This window comes from Salmo salar, chromosome 15 (genome assembly GCF_965601325.2).
Source record: "Salmo salar chromosome 15, fSalSal1, whole genome shotgun sequence".
Taxonomy (NCBI): Eukaryota; Metazoa; Chordata; class Actinopteri; order Salmoniformes; family Salmonidae; genus Salmo; species Salmo salar.
The window spans coordinates 4818689-4845425 of record NC_138305.1 but is presented as its reverse complement, the minus strand read 5'-3'; the positions used below and the strand labels follow the sequence as shown (position 1 = coordinate 4845425).

The window sequence follows — 26737 nt, the reverse complement described above, 5'->3', positions numbered from 1 at the left end:
CTAATGCATGGCACTTGTAAAACACTGACTACACTTTTATTAATAAATATGGCTATCTGGTGCACCCTAGTGGCCAATAGTATGCACTACGGGTCAAAACCAAAACAGAGCTTGGTTTATTTGACTTCCTGTATTGAAATGAGCCGTTTGCAAATAATGGTTTGTTGTGGATCCAATCATTATCTCACCTATTTCAAGGCTTCTCTTAACATTGTCAGTGTTTTAAGTGGTGGGGCATTCATAGTATGAGTCGGGCTGTCATTCAGATTGTCCCAGAATGCAAATCTGTACAGGTCTTTTTTATTTTCACTTTCACAATCAAGTCGGACAGATAACCTGACAGTAAGTACTGTAATGTCTTAGTTGACTGTTCGCTGTTTAAATTGTTTAAATGTACGTTTCGCTGTAGCCTAGCTAGCCTAATGTTGTGGATGAATAGGCTAATGCAAGGTTTTGTTTAATGAATAGCACAGGTTTTGAATCTTGAGCTGAAATCGAAAGTAACAGTAACTTTTACATTTGCAATGTCATGTCCACGCGTTCCTGTTGAATGTGTTATATAGCTTTCAAATGTGCATTATTGGGCTATTCACTTCAATAGAAATGTTACAGATTGATTGATACATTATTTACTGTGCTACTAGTTGATACAATGAGTCATACTGTAACAATGCTCCACCTTCACCATGCTCCACCATTCGGTTTGGGGGGCCAGTACAAAAACAATGTATGAAATGTATGCATTCACTACTGTAAGTCGCTCTGGATAAGAGCGTCTGCTAAATGACTAAAATGTAAATGGTTTGCTACAATGTAACCTGACTTAATTTCTTCCATCTGTAGGAAACTGCTGACTTCCCGCGTTTTTCTCAGGCGTGAGGATGAGGACGTTAACTGTCACCATCCTGGTGCTCCTGCATGTATCCTTTGCCCCGTCTTTGGCGGCACAGCTTCCAGGAGACCATGATACCAACGACAAGTCTTCCTCACTTCTACCTCCCATCGCCACTAATGGCCAACCTTTCCCCTGGATCCATATGAGACTTCCTGAAACTGTCTCTCCAATCCACTATGACCTCCTCGTCCACCCTAACCTGACCAGCCTAGACTTCACCGGAGAGGTGCAGATTCAACTCCAGGTCTTCGAGGACACCTCTACCATCATCCTCCACAGCAAGGACCTCCAGATAGCTAAAGCTGAGCTCTTGGCACCGGAAGGTCCAGGGTCACTGCCAGTGTATGATCGGGTCCCTTCTTTTTCTACAAGTGTTGTCATCAGGGTTGGAGTCAATTACATTTAAATTCCAGAAATTCTCTTCAATGCCTTTCAAGGAGGACATTTTGGAATTGAAATTGGAATATGGTTGACTTTCTGAATTGACTGGAATTCAAATGGACTTGAACCCAACCCTGGTTGTCATGTGTATTTCTATTGATACTGATGTCTTTAACTGTGTAGATGGTAAATGGATTAATTGTTGATGTGGATGTGATTGTTGGTGCTTCTATGTAGCTACAACACCAATATAAAAATCCTAGTAACATTTGTTGCATGGCAATCAAGTTTTCTTATTCTGATTCTTCAAGGCCTCTGCAGGTGTTGGAGTACCCAGCCTTCCACCAGCTAGCTCTGATGTCTGATGTGCTGCTGGTTAGAGGTGGGATGTACAAGGTTCGTCTGGAGTTCTCTGCCAACCTGTCTGACAGTTTCCACGGTTTCTACAAGAGCTCCTATCGCACAACTAAGGGAGAGGTCAGGTAAGAATACGAACCATCAGGATTTATTTTTTTATGTCACCTTTATTTAACCAGGTAGGTTAGTTGAGAACAAGTTCTCATTTACAACTGCGACCTGGCCAAGATAAAGCAGTGTGACACAGACAACAACACAGAGTTACACATGGAGTAAATGATAAACAAGCCAATAACACAATAAACAAGTCAATGATACAGTAGAAAAAAAAGAAAGTCTATATACAGTGTGTGCAAAAGGCATGAGGAGGTAGGCAATAAATAGGCCATAGGAGCGAATAATTACAATTTAGCAGATCACTGGAGTGATAAATGAGCAGATGATGATGTGCAAGTAGAGATACTGGTGTGCAAAAGAGCAGAAAAGTAAATAAAATAAAAAACAGTATGGGGATGAGGTAAGTAGTTGGGTGGGCTATTTACAGATGGACTATCTACAGCTGCAGCGATCGGTTAGCAGCTCAGGTAGCTGATGTTTAAAGTTGGTGAGGGAAATAAAAGTCTCCAACTTCAGCGATTTTTGCAATTCGTTCCAGTCACTGGCAGCAGAGAACTGGAAGGAAAGGCGGCCAAATGAGGTGTTGGCTTTGGGGATGATCAGTGAGATACACCTGCTGGAGCGCGTGCTACGGGTGGGTGTTGTTATCGTGACCAGTGAACTGAGATAAGGAGGAGCTTTACCTAGCAAAGACTTATAGATGACCTGGAGCCAGTGGGTTTGGCGACGAATATGTAGCGAGGGCCAGCCGACTAGTGCATACAGGTCGCAGTGGTGGGTGGTATAAAGTGATTTGGTAACAAAACGGATGGCACTGTGATGGACTGCAACCAGTTTGCTGAGTAGAGTAATGGAAGCTATTTTGTAGATGACATCGCCGAAGTCGAGGATCGGTAGGATAGTCAGTTTTACTAGGGTAAGTTTGGCGGCGTGAGTGAAGGAGGCTTTGTTGCGAAATAGGAAGCCGATTCTAGATTTGATTTTGGATTGTAGATGTTTAATATGAGTCTGGAAGGGGAGTTTACAGTCTAACCAGACACCGAGGTGTTTGTAGTTGTCCACATATTCTAGGTCAGAACCGTCCAGGGTGGTGATGCTAGCCGGGCTGGCGGGTGCGGGCAGCGAACGGTTGAAAAGCATGCATTTGGTTTTACTAGCGTTTAAGAGCATTGGCCCTGGGCAGTATAGGTGGTCACCTAGAGCACTGAAAACTCATGTCAATCATTCTACAGTGCATTCCAAAAGAATATGCAGTGAAAGTGACCAACCACTTAAGGTGATCAAATTGTCCTGTATTTGGATACGATCATGAAGAGGCAGTGATGTAGTCATGTCACTAAACCTAGTCCCAAGTCCTTATTGTTCAAGTTCGAGTCACGAATCGAGTCACGAGTCCCTTGGTAGTGCCAAAAGTAGCTGTACAACCATTTTTTAAGTTACATTTTATTCCAGTGTTGCACATTGGCAAGGCTACATAGCGGTATTATCTATCTAACATTTGCTGCTGTAGCTCGTATGTTGAATTATGCAAAATATAGAGATTTTCTGACAACAGTCACAACTGGTCGAGTCACGGGTCAGGAAAATCGTGACTTGAGTCCGAGTCAAGTCTGAGTCCTTGAATCGAGTACTACAACAATGCTAAAAGGTGTGCCACTATAATGAATTACTCAATCATAAGCTTTACATTCATTTTCCCTAGACCTACTGTATATCTTAATTGTAAACGACACTTTTATTTTCTCCTCTGTTCTGTTAGGTTTATGGCGTCCACTCAGTTTGAAGCGACCAGTGCCCGAGCAGCCTTCCCCTGTTTCGATGAGCCGGCGTTCAAAGCCAACTTCACCATTCAGATACGGCGGGAGTCACGCCACATCGCCCTCTCCAACATGCCCAAGGTACCCTGGGAAACACACCACGGGCTGCATCTCAATAGTCTCAAGTGTCTTTCTCTCCTGGTCACCGTTCCTTCACTTGATATTTAACAGATATATTAACAAGTGATATAGCAGATATATTAACAGGTGATATATAACAGATATATAAACAGGTGATAAATAACAGATCTATTAACAGGTGATATATAACAGATCTATTAACAGGTGAAATATAACAGATCTATTAACAGCTGATATAGCAGATATATTAACAGGTGATATATAACAGATATATAAACAGGTGATAAATAACAGATCTATTAACAGGTGATATGTAACAGATCTATTAACAGGTGAAATATAACAGATCTATTAACAGCTGATATAGCAGATATATTAACAGGTGATATATAACAGATATATAAACAGGTGATAAATAACAGATCTATTAACAGGTGATATATAACAGATCTATTAACAGGTGAAATATAACAGATCTATGAACAGGTGATATAACAGATCTATTAACAGGTGATATATAACAGATATATTAACAGGTGATATATAACATATATTAACAGGTGATATTTAACAGATATATTAACAGGTGATATATAACAGATCTATGAACAGGTGATATAACAGATCTATTAACAGGTGATAAATGGGGCAGATGAACGCAAATACATTTTATCCATTTAAACGTTTTCACTATGTCGCTTTCACCTGTCAAGCCCCTTTATGAGCATCTCAAAGTACCTGTTTCTCCACACCGTCTGAATGCCAGGGAGAGGCAGGTGTCATAATGAACATATCCTCTACCTCTTCCCTCCACAGGTAAAGACAGTAGAGTTACCAGGTGGCGTGCTGGAGGACCACTTTGACACCAGCGTTAGGATGAGCACCTACCTGGTGGCCTTCATCGTCTCTGACTTCCAGTCTGTCAGCAAGACCACCAGTCACGGAGTCAAGGTGAGCAGGAAGTCCTCTCATTGGTCAGAATGAAAGGGTAACTTAAGATGCCCAACCTGCAAATAGAAATGAAGTGCATTGAATAACTTTCACGTGGAAAAGGGGAGTTGTACCCTGTCTTGTTATTCAGGTTCTATCTGAAACCTTATGTATTGCTACTTCTCTGTTTCACTGACTGACTAGTTTATACGTACACATCATTATAGCTCCCTAGTCCCCTGCTATGTGTAAGTGCGCAACAAAATATTTATATGATTGACCTCTTCGGTATTGTCCTATCAGATCTCAGTGTATGCTGTACCAGACAAGATCAACCAGACAGACTTTGCCCTGAATGCTGCAGTCAGACTGTTGGACTTCTACGATGACTACTTTGACATCCCATATCCTCTACCCAAACAGGGTGAGTAGAACACACCGCACATAGACTTACTGGGGTGCATTTGGTAGCAGGAAGTGGCACTAGCTGACAGTTTATGCTAATGTATGTCTATGTTTAATAATGGTTTATACACATTTTTGTAAGTAGACCTTCAAATAAAGCACTTCCTGATGTATTGCTATGTGTTCCTCCCAGACCTGGCAGCTATCCCAGACTTCCAGTCGGGTGCGATGGAGAACTGGGGTCTGACCACATACCGAGAGGCTGGGCTGCTCTTTGACCCCAACAAGAGCTCCGCCTCTGACAAGCTAGGCATCACCATGGTGATCGCACATGAGCTGGCACACCAGGTAAGTGGGACTAACCTCTGTTGGTTCATCAATCAGATGCTTTGTCAGAATATACAGTACCTTCAGAAAGTATTCCACATTTTGTTATGTTACAACCTGAATTCAAAACTGACAAAATACATTTTTTTCTGGCCCATCTACACACAATACCCCAAAAATGACAAAGTGAAAACAAGTGTTTAGAAATGTTTGCACATTTATTGAAAATTAAATTAGGGCTGGGCGATATGGCCAAAATATCATATCACAGTATTAGTTTTAATGTATGATGGGTATTTGACAGTATTTTATGTTTTTGAATAATACAAGTCCTAAATGTGCTTCCTCAGTAAGTCGTGAGTGACCCTAGGGTGGCAACACATACACTCTAAGTGATTTCAATGGGCCTCTCTCCATTTTCATTGTTTTATACTGTTCAATTCAACTTAACCCCCAAAAAATTTTTTGCATTTCCTGCACTCATTTGAGATCATTTCCACGCTGCCACGTAGGGCTGCACGATATGGGCAAATGTTAACCAAATGTTGCAATTGCGATTTGACTTGCGATTTAGATCAAAACACTTGGGTGAACTGTTGGAATCATGAAAAAATTATAGTTATTCTAATTCTATAGTTAGAAGATAGTGGGCACTTTGAATACGGTGTTGTTTGCCATGACAACAAATGAAAATGCCAGGGAGGAGTTATTGTGACAGGATAGGAACCAAAGTGTTGGTCAGTGTTTCCTAGGGGACCCTATAATCTTTGGCTACATTAACCCACTAGAGTCGATTGACACACAGGTGTGTCAATCTAAGCTACATAACAAAAACATTCCAGCAAAATCAGTCAACTTAAGCTAGAGATATCTTTTGCATTGGATGCATCTCAATCCATCACATCCACCGGCGTCGCACTTCTGCATCTGCGGTGAAAGATGGGAGAGCTAGAGCGGTGTTTGTCAGACCATGAGACATTCTGAAAATCGTCCTTCACACGTAAACTTCTGTAGCGTCTGAATGGTTTGACCTACAAACTATTATGACATCTTTATGGAAAAGGGAGACTCGATGGTGTTCTTCGTTTTGCTCTATGACCCCTTGTCTGAAGTTAACTGGTACCGGTTTTTAAAAAATGAATGGAAGTATGAAGGGATTTTTGTGCCTACCCCAAAAAAGGGGTTAAAATAATATATATTATATATATATAAATATACAGTACCAGTCAAAGTTTGGACAAACATACTCATTCCAGGGTTTTTCTTTATTTTTACTATGTTCAACATTGTAGAATAATAGTGAAGACATCAAATGCATGTAGTAGACCAAAAAAGTGTTAAATCAAAATCTATTTTGTATTTGAGATTCTTCAAAGTAGCCACACTTTGCCTTGATGACAGCTTTGCACACTCTTGGCGTTCTCTCAACCAGCTTCATGAGGTAGTCACCTGGAATGCATTTCAATTAACAGGTGTGCCTTGATAAAAGTTCATTTGTGGAATTTATTTTCTTAATGCGTTTGAACCAATCAGTTGTGTTGTGACAAGGTATGGGTGGTATACAGAAGATAGCCCTATTTGGTAAAAGATCAAATCCATATTATGGCAAGAATAGCTCAAATAAGCAAAGAGAAACGACAGTCCATCATTACTTTAAGACATAAAGGTCCGTCAATCCGGAAAATTTGAAGAACAGTCACAAAAACCATCCAGCGCTATGATGAAACTGGTTCTCATGAGGACCGCTACAGGAATGGAAGACCCAGAGTTACCTCTGCTGCAGATGATAAGTTCATTAGAGTTAACTGCACCTCAGAAATTGCAGCCCAAATAAATGCTTCACAGAGTTCAAGTAACAGACACATCTCAACATCAACTGTTCAGAGGAGACTGCGTGAATCAGGCCTTCAAGGTCGAATTGCTGCAAAGAAACCACTACTAAAGGACACCAATAAGAAGAAGTGACTTGCTTGGGCCAAGAAACACGAGAAATGGACATTAGACCGATAGAAATCTGTCCTTTGTTCTGATGAGTCCAAATTTGAGATTTTTGGTTCCAACCGCCGTGTCTTTTGTGAGACACAGAGCAGGTGAACGGATGATCTCTGCATGTGTGGTTTACACCGTGAAGCATGGGGGAGGAGGTGTGATGGTGTGGGGGTGCTTTGCTGGTGACAGTGTCTGGGATTTATTTTGATTTCAAGGCACGCTTAACCAGCATGGCTACCACAGCATTCTGCAGCGATACCAAATAAAGAAAAACCCTTGAATGAGTAGGTGTGTCTAAACTTTTGATTGGTACTGTATATATAATAAACTATTTCCTTTTCTTTTTACAATTATATCTCCTAGATTAAGGACATACACTTCAAAACCTTGTTTCTCATTATGTATTTTTTGACTGTTCTTTTTGCCATATATGAAAGTGTTATTCAATGCATTACTATCGGCTTTACCAGTAAATTTTTATATATATATATATATATTTATATATATATATATTTTTTTTATACCGAAAGGGGTCCTAAAATTCAAAATCAAATAGCTAAATGATCCATAGTATGACCATCTTAAAACACTTCCATATGTCAGCTTAGCACCCCCCCCCCCCCAATGTCTTAGACTCTAAACAATGTAATGTTTTCTCTCAGCTAGTTCATGTAGCATTTTCATGCTTCACCTATTCTTCTTTACTTACAAGATACTGTTGCACAAACAACATGCTGATTTAGGCCTTCACCATCACTGATATCAGGCTGTATAGCTAGCTACGTTTGCTCTGACTCAGTACATTTATTAACAAGCTAGCCAGCTAACTAGTGATTTGCATTCGCTGCTAACACGACTTAACCACAACTTGCTAAGAAAAGACAAACTAGCTGTTTCCAGATGTAAGAAATACAAATTAATAGTGTAATTATAGAACGGTTGTGGATTTATATTAAGAAGCAACATGGAAACAGCGTCGTAGTCATCAACATTGTTGCATGTGCTTCATTGACCATGCGGACTGCACTCGAGTGTATCGTGGTCGAGCAACGACAAATGCGCTCCTTGAGTGACAGGATGGGACTAGGTCTGTGTGGAAAGCAGCATGGAGAGATAGAGCGGAGAGAGATGACACAAGTAGCGGAGTAAACTATACAAATAGACGTTACACACGGCGTATCACATTTAACAAACCAAACATTAAAATACCATTATAGAAAGTAAAGTAAAAACTCAAACTGGTCCGTACATCAATACTGGTGTATAGTCAAATACGGTATACCGCACAGCCCAAAAGGAAATACAGAAATATCTCATTTACATAAGTATTCACACCCTGAGTCAATACGTGTTAGAATCACCTTTGGCAGCGATTACAGCTGTGAGTCTTTCTGGGTAAGTCTCTTAATCTTAAGAGCAAAATTCTTCAAGGTCTGTGAAATTGGTTGTTGATCATTGCTAGACATCTCTTTTTAAGTCTTGCCATAGAGTTTCAAGCAGATTTAAGTCAAAACTGTAACTTGGCCACTCAGGAACATTTCCCGTCTTCTTGGTAATCAACTCCAGTGTAGATTTGGCCTTGTGTTTTAGGTTATTGTCCTGCTGAAAGGTGAATTCATCTCCCAGTGTCTGGTGGAAAGCAGACTGAACCAGATTTTCCTCTAGGATTTTGCCTGTGCTTAGCTCCATTCCGTTTCTTTTTTATCCTGAAACTCCTCCGTCCTTAACGATTACAAGCATACCCATAACATGATGCAGCCACCACTACGCTTGAAAATATGGAGGGTGGTACTCAGTAATGTGTTGTATTCGATTTTCCCCAAACATAACACTTTTGTATTGAGGACAAAAAGTGAATTGCTTTGCCTTATTTTTTGCAGTATTACTTTAGTGCCTTGTTGCAAACAGGATGCATATTTTGGAATATTTATATTCTGTACAGACTTCCTTCTTTTCACTCTATCAATTAGGTTATTATTGTAGAGTAACTACAATGTTGTTCATCCATCCTCAGTTTTCTCATATCACAGCCAATTAAACTCTGTAACTATTTTAAAGTTACCATAGGATTCATGGTGAAATCTCTGCGCGGATTCATTCCTCTCCTACAACTGAGTTAGGATGGACGCCTGTATCTTTGTACTGACTGGATGTATTGATACACCATCCAAAGTGTAATTAATAACTTCACCATGCTCAAAGGAATATTCTATTGGTATTCTACCAATAGGCTTTGGAAAACCTCCATGGTCTTTGTGGTGGAATCTGTGTTTGAAATTCACTTCTTGACTGAGGAGCCTTACAGATAATTGTATGTTTGGGGTACAGAGATGAGGTAGTCAGTAAAAAATCATGTTAAACACTATTATTGCACACAGTGTGTAATGTATGTTTGGGGTACAGAATAATATTAAACACACTGATTGAATCCATTCAAATTATTATGTGACTTGTTAAGCACATTTTTACTGAATACTGAACTTATTTAGGCTTGCCATAACAAAGGGGTTGAATATTTATTGACTCAAAACATTTCAGCTTTTCATTTTTTATTAATTTGTTAACATTTTGAAAAATACTTGAACATTATGGGGAATTGTGTGTAGGCCAGTGACCAAAAAATCTAAATAAAACCCATTTTAAATTCAGGCTGTAACACCATTTTTTTTGTTGTTGAAAAAGTCAAGGGGTGTGCATACTCTCTGAAGGCATGTGGTATATTCCCGGAATGCTGATGGGCTAACATCAGACCGTATACCACGGGTATGACAAAATATTTATTTTTACTGCTCTAATTACGTTGGTAACCAGTTTATAATAGCAATAAGGCACCTTATGGCCAATATACCACGACTAAGGCTGTATCCAGGCACTCTGCGTTGTGTCGTGCGTAAGAACAGCCTTTAGCCGTAGTGTATTGGCCATATACCACACCCCCTCGTGCCTTATTGCTTTATTATTAGCTTGTTTCTGTGCTCTAATGTAAAGTGTTACCAGTGTTCTAGTAGTTTTGGGTAATGCATTACATTTCTTGTGAGTTTTCTTTATGTTTTTTACCTAGTGGTTCAGTAACCTAGTGACTATCTTGTCCTAACCCTGTCTCTTCTCCTGTTGTTCTAGTGGGTTGGTAACCTAGTGACTATCTTGTCCTAACCCTGTCTCTTCTCCTGTTGTTCTAGTGGGTTGGTAACCTAGTGACTATCTTGTCCTAACCCTGTCTCTTCTCCTGTTGTTCTAGTGGGTTGGTAACCTAGTGACTATCTTGTCCTAACCCTGTCTCTTCTCCTGTTGTTCTAGTGGGTTGGTAACCTAGTGACTATCTTGTCCTAACCCTGTCTCTTCTCCTGTTGTTCTAGTGGTTCGGTAACCTGGTGACCATGCAGTGGTGGAATGACCTGTGGCTCAACGAGGGCTTTGCAAAGTTCATGGAGTTTGTGTCAGTTAACATCACCAACCCTGAGCTGCAAGTGGTAAGCCTCTGTTTGGTTTGGTTTCTAATATTCATTTTCTGTATTTCTTTTGTTGATTTAGTATGAAATTAAAGAGTATAGTAGAGAGTTTGTATAGAAACGTACCTGAACAAATACTGAGCTAGTTGATAGGCAGGCTGCTGGATGTATGTGTAGGGAAATCAGGGTTATTGTGATATCACTAACTGACAAATGACTTCTCTCTTTCTCTGTTTTCTCTCTATCTCTTCCTTCCTCCCTTTCCCTCCCCCCTCAGAATGACTTCTTCCTAGGGAAGTGTTTTGAGGCGATGGAGGTGGATTCATTAAGCTCCTCCCACCCTGTTTCCAGCCAGGTGGACACTCCTACTCAGATCCAGGAGATGTTTGACGATGTCTCCTATGATAAGGTCAGACTCCCATCCAATCAATCAATCAATCAACCAAGGTCTGACTCCTGTCCAGTCTATTCACTTCATGCTGACTATCTGTCAGACCAAGTTTCAAATACTTCACTGCAATGGAACCAATAGAAGAGCCCCAAAAATGCAAATCCCCTTCACCTGAAACTCAAGGCAGGCTAAAACAAACACTCAAAGTACTAGAAAGATTTCAAATAGTATTTGAACACCGGTTTGCTACCTCTTCTGAAAGTACTCCAGTCTAGTCAGTGAGTTGATTTCTGTGAATTCATGTGTTATTGTTTTCCAGGGGGCGTGTATTTTGAACATGCTGAGAGACTTCCTGACCCCAGAGGCGTTTAAGATTGGCATTGTCCGCTACCTCAGACGTTACAGCTATCAGAACACTGTCAACAGCCATCTGTGGGAGAGCCTCACTAACGTGAGTGTGTATACAGCTACCTGAGCTTCATACCCTTTTCACACTACTGAATCGAACCCAACCAAGCCAATAATGTGTGTGTCTTAACAGATCTGCCAGTCAGATGATCTGGATGAGGGCAGACTGAAAGACGAGGGGTTCTGTTCTCAGGAGAAGGCCCAGTCTGGAGCTCCTGTAAGTCACAACACACCAGCAAACCCCTCCTACACACTGTCACAGTCAACCCACCGTCACAGTCAACCCACCGTCACAGTCAACCCACTGTCACAGTCAACCCACTGTCACAGTCAACCCACCCCCACAGTCAACCCACCCCCACAGTCAACCCACCGTCACAGTCAACCCACCGTCACAGTCAACCCACCGTCACAGTCAACCCACTGTCACAGTCAACCCACCGTCACAGTACACACTCACAGTCAACCCACTGTCACAGTCAACCCACCGTCACAGTCAACCCACCGTCACAGTCAACCCACCGTCACAGTCAACCCACCGTCACAGTCAACCCACTGTCACAGTCAACCCACCGTCACAGTACACACTCACAGTCAACCCACTGTCACAGTCAGTCAACCCACTGTCACAGTCATCCCACTGTCACAGTCAACACGCTGTCACAGTCAACACGCTGTCACAGTCAACACACTTTAACAGTCAACACACTTTAACAGTCAACACACTTTAACAGTCAACACACTTTAACAGTCAACACACTGTAACAGTACACACTAACAGTCAACACACTTTCAACAGTCAACACACTTTCAACAGTCAACACACTTTCAACAGTCAACACACTAGCAGTAAACACACTTTATCAGTAAACACACTTTATCAATCAACACACTGTCACAGTCAACACACTGTAACATTCAATGTCTTGTGGTGTTCATGTCCTGTGTGGTAATGTATCCTGTCCTGTGCTGTGTCCTTCCTGGCTTGCTATAGAAGTGGTACTCAGGTGACTGTGTCTGTGTGTTTGTGATGTAGAAGTGGTACTCAGGCGATCAGCTGGATGTGAGGGCCATCATGGACACGTGGACGCTGCAGGAGGGGTTTCCCCTGGTCACTGTAGAGGTCAGGGGTCGCCAGGTCAGACTCAGCCAGGAGAGATACCTCAAGACTGACGATCCCTCACAGACACACGGGTAAGATAATTCCCACTCCTTTCGTATTTTCTGGTTTTATTGAACAGATGTCATTGAGAGAGAATGTTTCAGAGGGCAGTAGGAAGATTTTGACCCCTCTTTGACTGTGCAGTTGGAACTAGATATCCAGGAAACATCATGGTTTCATTTCCTTTGTAAAGATGGTAGTTCAGACTTGGTAATTCAGGGGTTTGTGAATAACCAACTCATTCAATATATATTTAACCTCCTGACCCCCCCATGCAGCTTCCTGTGGCAGGTTCCTCTGACCTACATCACCAGCAGCTCCAGCACAGTGCATCGCTTCCTGCTCAAGACCAGGACAGGTAGGTGTCTCTGTCTGTGGTTTGTGACCTAACAGTTCTAGCATTAGTCTCGTCTGGTAACAGTATAGGTACAGTATACTAACTAACTGCCTCCCCCTCTAGACGTGCTGTACCTACCAGAGGAGGTGGGGTGGATCAAGTTTAACGTGGATATGAGTGGTTACTACATGGTCCATTACGAGGGGGAAGGCTGGCGTTCTCTGACCTCCCTGCTGCTAACCAATCACAGGGCTCTGAGCTCCAACGACCGCGCTTCCCTCATCAACAATGCCTTCCAATTGGTCAGGTCAGTCTGTCATGACAGTGTATAATATTGTAAAATGTATTATTTCAATGTCGTTTTTTATGTATACTGATCACGATTTTACAAAATTACAGTTCATGTAAGGAAATCAGTCAATTTAAATAAATTCATTAGGCTCTAATCTATGGATTTCACATGACTGGGCAGGGGCGCATCCATGGTTGGTCTTGGGAGGGCATAGGCCCACCCACTTGGGAGCCACCCCAGCCAATCAGAATTCGTTTTCCCCCATAAACGGGCTTCATTACAGACAGAAATACTCCTCAGTTTCATCAGCTGTCCGGGTGGCTGGTCTCAGACAATCCTGCAGGTGAAGAAGCCGGATGTGGAAGTCCTGGCATGGTTACACGTGGTCTATGGTTGTATGCCCGGTTGGACATACTGCCAAATTCTCTAAAACGACATTATTGTAGAGAAATTAACCTTCAATTATCTGGCAACAGCTCTGGTGGACATTCATGCAGTCAGCATGCCAATTGCACACTCATCTGTGGCATTGTGTTGTGTGACAAAATTGCACATTTTAGTGGCCTTTTATTGTCCCCAGCAAATGTGTGCACAAAATTTGAGAGAAATAAGCTTTTTGTGCGTATGGAACATTTCTGGGATCTTTTATTTCAGCTCATGAAACATGGGACCAACACTTTACATGTTGCATTTATATTTTTGTTCAGTGTATTTTTATATGTCAAGTGGTTGTGTTTTTTTTAAAAAAATTTAAATGAACTTTTCCAAATTTGAAATGTCTTCGGATTGGTTAGATTAGTCATGGTACAACCGGCAGTCACAAGTCATGACCGCAGTGATATTCCACATGGCCGTTGAGTCACGGTAACAAACTCCAAAATTGTCCTCTGATGCCGCTGATGGTCATTCGTAGCCTACCAAACTTGCTAACTGGCCAGTCGCTAACGGCCTGATACTCAGTGCTCTATTTTCCCTATAATCACTTTTCCCTGTAATCAATCCAATACTATCAAAAATCAAATGAAACACTACATGAAAGCCCTGGCATTCAGTTTGAGCAGACTGTTGCGTAGCGAGAGCCAGCTCCTCATCGCTGGTTGATGCATGGAATGAATCGATGCCCAACGTGAACAGTCTAAGGCAAGAAACAGCGCATGCATTTTGTTTGCGACTTTTTCAAATCATAGTCGCAGGCATCATGATGTATCCTAGCCCATAGACCTATATGTTTTGATAAGGTTTGTATCACAACAAAAGTGGCCAAATAACTCTAAGCATACCCTATAGGCATAGGACACCTGGAACAGGGTTGGAGAGCACATAGCCTACAGAGTCGGAACAGGGTTGGAGAGCACATAGTCTACAGAGTCGGAACAGGGTTGGAGAACACATAGCCTATAGTGTCGGAACAGGGTTGGAGAGCACATAGCCTACAGAGTCGAGTGAAACGTGTTCTTATAAGCCCAGTCATTGTGCAAAAAAAATAATAGTTTTGACGTGACACTATTTAAAAGAGGATCCCAACTTTCTAATACTGCTATATTTATTGTTAAATTCTTAACATGAAGCACATTTAATCTGCTTTACAATCTGTGTAGCTTACCTGGCATATTCAAAATGTAACCGCGGGTAACCTCCGTTCACTATTGGAGTGCATGCTATGGATGCCGTGTTTTATTTGTGGGCCGTTCTAAATCGAAACTACTTCCACACATATATTATTAGGCTATATGTAAAGACCTGATTCAATTGAGAATAGTCTGATGGGTGAGAATATTATCAAGGACAACAATTGTGAATGAGAGACTGATGGAGTGTGTGCAGCCTGCGCAAGAAACAGAGAAGAGCGTATGCCTTTCATGAGACTTTTTTTCAAATTAGAGTTGCATCATGCAGCCTTGTATTAGAAATCAGAACAAGAGCCTAAGGTTTGTATCACAACTAAAGTTACATTATAACTGTAAGAATATAGGAGGACCTGTTTCAACAGGATCACTTTAACCGCTCAACACAGAATAGCCGAATGTGTGCACTGCCTCGGAAATCATTTTGGGGAAAATCTACTTTTTATTTTATTCAGCTTTGTTCAATTGTATTGTTCTTACTATAAAATAGTGGAAATTATAAGCAAATCTTGTCTGCTAAATGAACTAGTGTAGCCCACAGCCATATGGCATTGCCAGATCAGGACCTAACATAAGGACAACTCAGTTGTCTGTTCTTTGGAAACATTTTAAATAATGGATTTATTGTGATGGTGTAGGCTATATTGAATGGGTTTATTAGACTTTTTTTAAATGTACTGTAGATGCGCATCAGTGGCTTGTAGGCTAGCCTTAACGATGCATGACAGTTTGCATGACAGTTACAGGTTGACACTTTCATGACCTCCACAGCCCTAGTGGTACGTATTCAAAATGTCTTCAGGTGAGTGGGTTGAGTGATCTTGTCTGTGTCCCCCATTGTGGGTAAGGTAGGACTGGACACAGTCCTGGACATGTCCCAGTATCTGTCCCTAACCCCATGTCCCCTTTCTCCTTTGTAGTGTTGGTAAGGTAGGACTGGACACAGCCTTGGACCTGTCTTTGTATCTGTCCAAGGAGACAGACATCATGCCTGTCACCCAGGGTCTGGGGGAGCTGGTCCCTCTCTACAAACTGATGGAGAAGAGAGACATGGAGGGTCTGGAGAACCAGATGAAGGTAAGAGAGTCTTGAGGTTTCTTTCTTCCAGAGTTTTTGACAGAGCTTTTGTCACTGTGCTTCTGCTTGCTCTTTGGGTTCTAGGCCGGGTTTCTGTATAAGCACTGTGTGACAACTGTTGATGTAAAAAGGGCTTTATCAATACATTTGACTGATGGATTGAATAGAGACATAATATCTGTTTGTCAGGGCTACATCGTGGAGCTGTTCCGGGGTTTGATAGACCGTCAGACGTGGAGTGACGACGGCTCTGTTTCCCAGAGGGTTCTAAGGAGCTACCTGCTGCTGTTCGGCTCTGTCAGGAACCATCCCCCCTGTGTCGCTACCGCCACACACCTCTTCAACAAGTGGAGGGCCTCCGACGGCAACATGAGGTCAGAGGTCAAACCATTCAATTCAATGAAAACAAACATTTTTTTTGTCCTAAAGGTAAAGAGAGAAAAGAAGGAGAGCATGCTAGAGTATTGGGACAATCCCCTCTCTCTCTTCTTCCTCAGTCTCCCCAGTGATGTTAGCTTGGCGGTGTTTGCCATTGGTGCTCGTGACCCCGAGGGGTGGGATTTCCTCTTTGAGAAGTACCGCCATTCGCAGCACACATCTGTCAAGAGCCGCATCAAGTCTGCCCTGTCCATCAGCCCTCTGCAACACAAGCTAAAGCGGTGGGTTAACATGAAGAACGTCTTAGAACTATCTCTCCTGCTTACAGCACTCAGAACTATCTCTCCTACTCAGAACTATCTCTCCTGCTTACAGCACTCAGGACTATCTCTCCTGCTTACAGCACTCAGGACTATCTTTCCTGCTTACAGCACTCAGAACTATCTCTCCTGCTTACAGCACTCAGAACTATCTCTCCTGCTTACAGCACTCAGAACTATCTCTCCTGCTTACAGCACTCAGAACTATCTCTCCTGCTTACAGCACTCAGAACTATCTCTCCTGCTTACAGTATTCAGAAGTTGCTGCTCTGCTTTCTTGCTGCTCTGTATTGCATTAAAACCTGTAAAAGTCTAAACCTTTGGGGTGGGGTCATACCATGAATCATTTAGCTATTTGATTTTGAATTTTAGGACCCCTGTAGGTATCAAAAAATCTACAATTTGGGCTTAACTACTATAGCCCATAGAAACACATTGAATAACATTCATAAATGGAAAAACAGACAGTCCAGAATTATAAACATAAGGAATAACGTTTTCAATTGTCTGCCCTAAATCTATATCACATATTTAACTCCTTTTATGTTGGCTCAAAAATACCTTCATACTTCCATAAATGTTTTAAACTGATACCGGGTTACCTTCAGACGAGTCCCGTGGGGTTTGTGGGCATCGTAGAGCAAAACGGAGAACGCCATCGTGTTCGTGAGTCTCACCGTTACGTGGCGCTACGTTTTCATGAGAAGACCGTTTTGCGGGATGTCTCTTGGTCTGACATACACAGCACTTTAGCTCTGCCACATTCCATAGCAGATGCGGTGGTTTGACCTCTCCCTCACACCCCCTGTGTCCCCCCCCCCCCCCCCAGGTTAATGGAGCAGAGTCTTGCGGGCGAGGTGATGAAGACTCAGGACCTTCCTCATGTGGTCATCTCTGTCAGCAGGAACCCCAAAGGGTACAAGCTGGCCTGGGACTTCCTCAGACACAACTGGCACACACTGGTGAAGAAGTGAGTCTGATGATCTTACGCCGTGGTTATACTAGAAACTATCTTGTAGCAAGGAATCACCAAGATCTCCACTCATGGTGTATCTTCAGAACAGCATGCAAAGGGGAACGTTGGCTGTTAGCCTGTCCAGCATGGTGTCAAAGCTAGCTAGCAAAACCCTCACTCTGATTGATTGTTATTTGGTTGCGTTGCTGATCATTTGCATAAAGTTTGAATTTTCTCTTTTGAGGTGTCTGTTTACCTAACCCCCATGACCTTTTGACCTGTAGGTTTGACCTGGGGTCCCACTCTATCTCAGGCATGGTGACCGGTGTGACCAACCAGTACTCCACCAGGGAGATGCTGGACGAGGTAAGAGTCTGTCTACTCTGATGTTTGATAATACCACTACTATTACCTTATGTTATGTCAGCTGTAATAACTACTTCAAAATTCAAAAGGCACTCGCACATCTGAGCAATCTTTTTTGCAGGTGCATGGTAGCAGCTGGTGTTTCCCTCAGCTGTAATAACTACCCCACTGTCAGTGTATTACTGGTGTGTGTCTGTGTGTTCATAGGCTCACACTCAGCTGTATATAGTAGATATGTTTAAGATCTATTCTAAGCAGTCTCCCCATGTCTCCTCCCCCCAGGTTCGCGGGTTCTTTGACTCTCTGTCTGAGGAGACAGGTTCTGGTCTGAGGTGTATCCAGCAGACATATGAAAGCATTGAGGAGAACATCCGCTGGATGGACCAGCACCTGCCCCAGCTAAAGGCCTGGCTGGACAGACAGGCCCAGGGAGCCAGGACAGAGACACAGGGCCACGAGGATCTATAGGCCTTCTATGCAGTACAGGGCAGGGAGGGGTCTAGAGCAGGGTTCCCCAACTAACGGGCCGCGGGAAAAATTTGGCCCGCAGCAGGTTTTATTTGGCCCCCCAAGTTTTCTGAGAAAATAATTAAATATATATATATTTTTTTATTATTTTTTATTGTTGGACATAAGACTGTAAAAACACCAGGAAATCAACCAAGTGATTTTAATTTAAGAAATCTGTTCAAGTATTCCCACGTATAATAGAGACAGGTGATCGTAAGCAAGATTTGAAATATTTATGTTTTAGTCAAACATATCTTTTTGGGCTTCTTGCGGGCAACAAATGATTTGTAATTATGTTCCGGCCCCCCCTGCTCAAGAGAAAAATCGTCCCGCGGCTGAATCTAGTCGATGATCCCTGGTCTAGAGCGCAGAATGAGCATGGCCGTGTTTGAGAGCATCGAAACCGGGATGTATTGTGTGTAAATTGTGACTGACTGACGTAGAAATAATATTGAGTAGTTATTTATGATGCAAGATCATTTGTAGATTAGTCAGTCTCAACTCACCTTTAAAGAATAATATTTCCTCAGTGCATTGAGCAGTGTTGGTAACACTGGATGTCACATTTCTGTCTGAGACGAAGGTCGGCCCAAGGCTAAAACCCTAAACTATTTTTTTTATATTTTTCATCTTAGGTAAATTTATAAGAATTGACTCGGTTAATTAGTTATCCTCACCCCAACCTTAAAGAGACGTGTGACTATGACTGTTTGTCATTTTTTTGTGATGAATTTATTTTACAATACTGTCAGCATAAATATGTGAGCCTTTACTTTCTTTTTTAATATAGAATGGTTGTCCCCACTTCTTACGGGATCATAACCACCAGGAGATTTTCTCCACATAAGCGTTTCCAGGAGAAACAGCACAGTCCTGCATCTCAGAGGAGGCTCCTTCTATTGCATTTGTTGCATTTATGATGTAATGATTTGGCTTCATAATGTCTCAATGCAGTACATGCTCTGATCTCAGATGATGCCCTGCTGGAGGTTTTTTTTTTTTGGCCTGTGTGTTTTTCAGATTTTGTGAGAATTAAATGTTGACAAGAATCTGTATTTTGTTAAAATATAGAATGAAAAATATTGATTGTGATACCCTGTCATTTATTGGATGGCTCTAGCTAAGAGATGGGGACAGACAGACGAGTCTAAATGAATAAAGAGAACATACAATAATATCTCTACAAAAGAGCTGAAGTTTATTGAAAAGGTTTGGTCCATTCTATGCTGCTGCCAGAGCCATCCGGCACTAGCCAACCGGCGATATCGATGCTCAGAGTTTCAGCAGTTCCCATCTCAATCCAACCAACATTGAAGTAAAGTCAAGTCTTCTAGCTTTAGATGTCAGTCTGGATACAGGACAACTCCAAAGTCAACTCCAAGCAATACGGCCAAAGTCAATTCCAAATTTCCTAGCAACACAACTCCAGAGGTAAATTCAGGAAGGGCCCAAAGCACTGAACGCCCTCCAAATTAGTAAACATCTTTAAAGTGTGTGCAGGTATATTGGCACTTGTCTGAGGTTTCCTATATATCCTACATACTTTTGACCAGAGCATCTCAGGGGGCACTGCGGCTGTGGATGCAGGAGGGGCAGCAGTGCAGCGTGTCGTGGATGAACAGGTCACACTCCACGCAGAACACACTGCTGCACGACGGACATGTGAACACACTTCTGTCTTTCAGCTCCCCCTGGCAGGCTTCACAGAACCTCTCTCTGTGGTGCAGCAGCAGTGGACTCTCCTGGAAGGCCTCCAGGGGGAAGAGGTGGTGGAAGGAGCGGGCCAGGTGAGGAGCGGAGACAAGCGTCAGCCCTGGGGAATACATACACTTTAGTCACATCTGTAGTACACACACACACACACACACGGGTCATCTCAATTTATATACACAGAAGCTATTTCCCAAAATGCCTTTCTCCTGAAGGAAATTATTGCTATGAGAAACTCCCTCTACCCCGTGCCTACAGCAAACCAATGCTTTAAAATGTGGGAAATAGTAAACGAGTGAAGAAGGAGAGACGATTGGGACATACACTCAGCTAGACATCACGCACCACAGACTTAAACACTCGGCACCACAGACTTCACAGTTAGCTAGGCACCACGTACCACAGACTTTACACTCGACAGGTAGCTCAGTGTACTTGGCCTGGCACTGTGGACAGAAGTACCCTCCCATAGACAGACCGGGACCACCACTAGTGCTGTCCAGATGGGCCTGGCTGAAAGAAGGCTTGGCATCCTGGTCTGATAGAGAGGCTATGGTGTGCTGGGGGAAACCTGGAGGGAGAGAGACAGAATGGAAACACTGGAGCTCAGAAATAACGTTGTGTGGTTAAGACTGAGCCAGTCTATGTGCTGAAGCTCTATGTGTGTCTAACCCATGCGTATGAGGGAACACTCAGAGGAGGAGGTAGCAGGAGGAGGCTTCACATGAAACATCAGCAGCTCCCTGAAGTGGCTCTCATCCAGGATCACATGGTACGACCCCCCGGTCTCTCTGGTGAGCACGGTGCAGACACGCACCTCGGCTGACAGGCCAATCACAGACACACGGATCTTCAGAGCCTTCAGAGTCTGATGGAGAGAACAGAGAAAACACCAGAGATATGAAATGTGAGACACCAAGGAGAGATCAGGGAGACAAGGAGAAAGACCACATAGAAACTACACCAGAGTTTCTACATGAGACAAAACACCAGAGAAAAACATCTGGGGAGAGGGAAAGTGAGAGATAGAGAGCAAGATTTTATAAAAATGATTTAACCTTTATTTAACTAGGCAAGTCAGTTAAGAACTAATTCTTATTTACAATGACGGCCTACACCGGCCAAACCCGGACGACGCTGGGCCAATTGTGTGCCGCCCTATGGGACTCCCAATCACAGCCGAATGTGATACAGCCTGGATGTAAGTGACAGAGACAGCCAGATCTGCTGTTACCTTGACCAGCTCGTAGATGTTAGCTGGGTCACATGTGGTGAGACTACTGAAGATGATGAGGACTTCTCTGCTGCTGTGGCCTGGCATGTGTCTGAGGAGAGACAGAGTGTGATTGGCATGTGTCTGAGGAGAGAGGTGGTGAAAAGACAAAGTGGATCATACATCTTGGGACAAAATAAAAGTATATGGATATACACACAAACACCACACAGGAAGCATACTTGAGTGTCTGCATGGCCAGGCTGATGGAGTTATATAGAGAGGGTTCTCCCCCACACGTAGAGTCCTTTGCTTTCTTCAGGGCATCGATGTGCTTCTTTGGGTTCCCTGTGAATAGAATAACAGCACTGTAACCAGCACACAACGTACATGCACACTCGAAACACTAGCAAGCCACAGACGTAATGCCTAAAATGGAAAATAAATCTATAAAATGAAAACTATTTTAAACATGCAACAACAACAAAAAATGTACAGCACTTATATTGATTAAGCTTAGGGGAAATTGGGACACCTAGTAGAATGACCCAAGGCTGACCTCTCACCTGCCAGGTCAGTCAACTTCTCTGCTCTCTTGTTCTTTGTGGTGATGATGCCCACCTGAAGAGGAGACCATAGGAGGGTCTAAGTTCTCTTAGCTTACTAGACCACATAGTAGGAGGATGACAACACACCGTTGTTGACGTAGCAATCCATCAAATGTATTTTATAAAGCCCTTTTTACATCTGGAGGTGTCACAAAGTGCTTTACAGACACCCAGCCTAAAACCCCAAAGAGCAAGCAATGCAGAGGTATCTGTGGCCAGAAAAAATCTCCCTAGAAAGGCTGGAACCTGGGAAGAAACCTAGAGAGGAGCCAGGCTCCAAGGGCTGCTTACATAGACAAACGCTCAGGAACGAATGACAGTGGGACAACAAAACCCACTAATTGAATGGTGGAATGAGGGCCTACCTGACTGATGGGATTCTGGTCAAAGTATTCCTCTACGAAATATTCCACCAGCTGCAGGGTTGAAGAGAGAAAACAATCACTAAATATTTTTCAGCTCCATATGTTTCACAAGTATTTTCATTCCTCCTCCTCCTCTCTACCAGCCCCTCCTCTTCCTCGACCTTCCTCACCTTGAGTGTAGAGGTGAGGCGGTTGGGTTTCAGGTCCTGGTCTTCCATGGTTCTAGAGGTGTCAATCACCACGTACAGGTGACGCATCTGGAACACATGATATTGTAGTGTTATCATCATTACTTTCTGAAGAAGTTCATTGAATCTGAGAAGGCAAATAGAGGGTAAGGAATCAACTCACCATCCCAAGCCGAACTTGTCCATGGCTCTCGAACACCCTTTTCCTTTTGGCCTGGAAAAGGATTTCCTCCACAGTGGCTTTGAGAGATCCAGACTCATCCTCCTTCAAGATCTCCCTATATGGACAGACAGTCAGTCAGTCATTGTCCTCATTTCAGTGGTAAGGCTGTTGCAGCCTCACTGTAGACCGAAGTCGAGGAGTTCAGTCGGGGGAGGTGCATCTGCGACAGCCAAAAGTCAGACACTAATGTGTTTTTTTAACAGCGAGGCTCAGATCAACGTGGCAGTGTTGCCATTCTTTCTAAAATGATTTTAACACACAAACTAAAATCATGTGTGTGTACATTACACAACCAATTAGTGAGAAAGAGTCTCAATCACGTAGTTATTCACTGTGGGCCACTCATGAATTACGGCAAATTGGTTCCCGTTTCAGTCACGTCTTTGGTCATGTTCGCTTGAGTCAAACAATAACACCCTAAAGATTGGTTGCCAATAGAGTCTCCTACAATGCAGGTGACTGCTGCAGGATGAAGTTGATGAATGTAAAAACACAACAGTCCAATAATTATATTCATCCTAAGTTTATGTTTAGTGAGCGCCTTACCATGTTCGCTCATAACCCCCCTCCCAACGCTTGGCTCTCTCTGGCTCTTCGTCCATCTTGATTGAGTCAACCTCCAAATGCAGTTCAATCAAAAACTAAAAGTATCTGTAGAAATGACACGAGGGGAATTAGAAGTTAAAAAAAAAAGTTTGTTTATAATATAATAGCTACAAAGCATTACAATGGCATTATCATGCAAATACAATTATCTTCAAAAACAACATAGCTGCCCGCTCATCATCCCCATACTAGTCAAATTGTAACCAATTATGTATATTTAGTCTGTAAAAAAAAATACACAGGTGCACCTTGTGTTAGGGATAATACAAGTTATGGGTAAGCATAAGCCATGGACAGTTAACAAGCAATCACAAACACTCGATCCGTCAATTTTCCTTTAAACCCAGGAAGCGGTCATTCCACTTACCATTCATCAGCTTTTCAAGCTTAATAATGTCAAAATACGTTCGGAACTTACCAAAGAATGGAGTTTCGCTGAGCAACTATCGTCATTACTACCTTTTAACGGTATGTACTTCCAAAAATGGTGTAAATAAAAAGCTACATGCAATCGAATAAATGCCAGTTTTACACATCCTGCAATATTAGTAATGGATTTAAAAAAGTACCCTATATTGTCTACTTACATTAAATATTATTGCGTTCCGTGTAGCGCGGGTGAAACAACAGATAGGTTTGGCGTTCATAAACTGTTGAAGGTGATAAAATCAATGACCTTTACTGCTGCTGGATCAGCCGACCTGTGCGTGGTAGTAATTGGTGATTTTATTGGTGGTGCAGAAGAGGTGGATTTGGCATTTTCTCAAAAACAATACGATTATTTTCGGTTGCGTGTAACTTTGTATTTTGATTTTAGGGGGGTGGAGTACATACCGGCCGGAACGGCAGTACCGGCATTACAATACTAACGTTAGTTGCTCAGCCAAACTCCATTCTTTGGTAAGTACCAAACGTATGACATTAATCTTGAAAAGCTGGAGAATGGCAAGTTGAATCACCATATTCAACGTCTCCTGTAAACCCAAGATTCTGGTTCAGCAGCGCCAAAGATATTTTCTAACTAACTCCTCGTCTGTGGCTGCGCCTTGCTGTGAAACTGGCAGATGTTATTCGAATGCATTGCTAAATTAATCGTCTACATTTCATGAATGAGTTACTCGACTAAATTAGTTAAATCGTCGGCTGAATAAATGTACTATAGTTTACTATGATGCAGAAATAGAAACATTCAAATAAGATTAAAAGAAAAACACAACATTCGCATACCTGCTGAAGGAAGCAACCATGTTTGGTGTAACCGAAAAGCTTCCCGCCCCAGGAAACATGCTCTAAAGGAAAAATAGTTCCGATTTCAGATTTTTGTTGGGGGGGAGCAGTGGGTAAATGTATGTTTTTTGTGGCTGATGATGAGCTCATAAATTGCCCGAAACTTTTGTCATTAAAAACGTTTAAAGTTTAGTATTTAAGTGGGCAGCTGTTTAGACAGCAATAAGATCTATCCTACCACGCCCATGTAACAGTACGCCCCAACTTGGGCTTGAAGCAGGGACCATCTGCCCACATCAACAACTGACACCCACGAAGCATCGGGGAACAACTACTTCAGGTCTCAGAGCGAGTAACGTCACCGATTGATACGCTATTAGCGCGCACCACCGTTAACTAACTAGCCATTTCACATCGGTTACACCCAGAAAACTGCTCCTTTTATTCTCTGTCCCCAACGCACTAGACGACCAGTTGTGATAGCCTTTAGCCGTACCCTCATCCTACTCCTCCTCTGTTCCTCAGGTGATGTGGAGGTTAACCCAGGCCCTGCGTGTCCCAGGCGCTCTCAATTGTTGACTTCTGTAACCGAAAAAGCCTTGGTTTTATGCATGTTAACATCAGAAGCCTCCTCCCTAACTTTGTTTTACTCACTGCTTTAGCACACTCAGCCAACCCTGATGCCCTTGCCATGTCTGAATCCTGGCTTAGGAAGGCCACCAAAAAATCTGAGATTTCCATCCCCAACTACAACATTTTCAGTCAAGATAGAACTGCCAAAGGGGGATGAGTTGCAATCTACTACAGAGATAGCCTGTTTATTGCCTTACCTCCTCACGCCATTTGCACATTGTGTATAGACTTTATTTTTTTCTATTGTGTTATTGACTGTATGCTTGTTTATTCCATGTGTAACTCTGTGTTGTTGTTTGTGTCACACTGCTTTGCTTTATCTTGGCCAGGTCACAGTTGTAAATGAGAACTTGTTCTCAACTAACCTACCTGGTTAAATAAAGGTGAAATATACTGCTCAAAAAAATAAAGGGAACACTTAAACAACACATCCTAGATCTGAATGAAATAAATAATCTTATAAAATAATGTTTTATTTACATAATTGAATGTGCTGACAACAAAATCACACAAAAATAATCAATGGAAATCCAATTTATCAACCCATGGAGGTCTGGATTTGGAGTCACACAAAATTAAAGTGGAAAACCACACTACAGGCTGATCCAACTTTGATGTAATGTCCTTAAAACAAGTCAAAATGAGGCTCAGTAGTGTGTGTGGCCTCCACGTGCCTGTATGACCTCCCTACAACGCCTGGGCATGCTCCTGATGAGGTGGCGGATGGTCTCCTGAGGGATCTCCTCCCAGACCTGGACTAAAGCATCCGCCAACTCCTGGACAGTCTGTCGTGCATCGTGGCATTGGTGGATGGAGCGAGACATGATGTCCCAGATGTGCTCAATTGGATTCAGGTCTGGGGAACGGGCGGGCCAGTCCATAGCATCAATGCCTTCCTCTTGCAGGAACTGCTGACACACTCCAGCCACATGAGGTCTAGCATTGTCTTGCATTAGGAGGAACCCAGGACCAACCGCACCAGCATATGGTCTCACAAGGGGTCTGAGGATCTCATCTCGGCAGTCGGGCTACCTCTGGCGAGCACATTGAGGGCTGAGCGGCCCCCCAAAGAAATGCCACCCCACACCATGACTGACCCACCGCCAAACCGGTCATGCTGGAGGATGTTGCAGGCAGCAGAACGTTCTCCACGGCGGCTCCAGACTCTGTCACGTCTGTCACGTGCTCAGTGTGAACCTGCTTTCATCTGTGAAGAGCACAGGGCGTCAGTGGCGAATTTGCCAATCTTGGTGTTCTCTGGCAAATGCCAAACGTCCTGCATGGTGTTGTGCTGTAAGCACAACCCCCACCTGTGGACGTCGGACCCTCATGGAGTCTGTTTCTGACCGTTTGAGCAGACACATGCACATTTGTGGCCTGCTGGAGGTCATTTTG

General features: G+C 42.8%; 2 protein-coding genes across 2 annotated transcripts; one reads left to right on the top strand and one right to left on the bottom strand.

Annotated features, from left to right (window-relative positions):
* The first annotated feature begins 105 nt into the window (after positions 1–105).
* Positions 106–19746, top strand: erap1b (endoplasmic reticulum aminopeptidase 1b). The gene is made up of 20 exons (XM_082961566.1): positions 106–342; positions 844–1237; positions 1588–1758; positions 3510–3648; positions 4465–4599; positions 4882–5002; positions 5177–5331; positions 10656–10769; positions 11026–11157; positions 11459–11590; positions 11681–11764; positions 12584–12741; positions 12988–13067; positions 13170–13353; positions 15884–16040; positions 16230–16414; positions 16538–16699; positions 17568–17708; positions 17978–18059; positions 18342–19746. The coding sequence occupies exons 2-20, from the start codon at positions 882–884 to the stop codon at positions 18525–18527; spliced, it is 2874 nt and encodes a 957-aa protein (XP_082817692.1). The 5' UTR covers positions 106–342; positions 844–881; the 3' UTR covers positions 18528–19746.
* A 4-nt stretch (positions 19747–19750) lies between these two features.
* gtf2h2 (general transcription factor IIH, polypeptide 2) lies at positions 19751–24740 on the bottom strand. The gene is given in 11 exon segments (NM_001141701.1): positions 19751–20382; positions 20680–20850; positions 20952–21147; positions 21514–21604; positions 21735–21840; positions 22059–22113; positions 22466–22516; positions 22636–22722; positions 22817–22931; positions 23423–23527; positions 24710–24740. Coding segments are annotated over 10 exon segments (1182 nt in total). The 5' UTR covers positions 23479–23527; positions 24710–24740; the 3' UTR covers positions 19751–20128.
* Positions 24741–26737: the final 1997 nt, after the last annotated feature.

Coding starts and splice junctions, on each gene's coding strand:
- erap1b (XM_082961566.1), top strand. CDS start 882: ATGAGGACGTTAACTGTCACCATCCTGGTGCTCCTGCATGTATCCTTT. Junction 4,600..4,881: donor CCACCAGTCACGGAGTCAAG/GTGAGCAGGAAG, acceptor TTGTCCTATCAG/ATCTCAGTGTATGCTGTACC. Junction 16,415..16,537: donor GCCTCCGACGGCAACATGAG/GTCAGAGGTCAA, acceptor CTTCTTCCTCAG/TCTCCCCAGTGATGTTAGCT.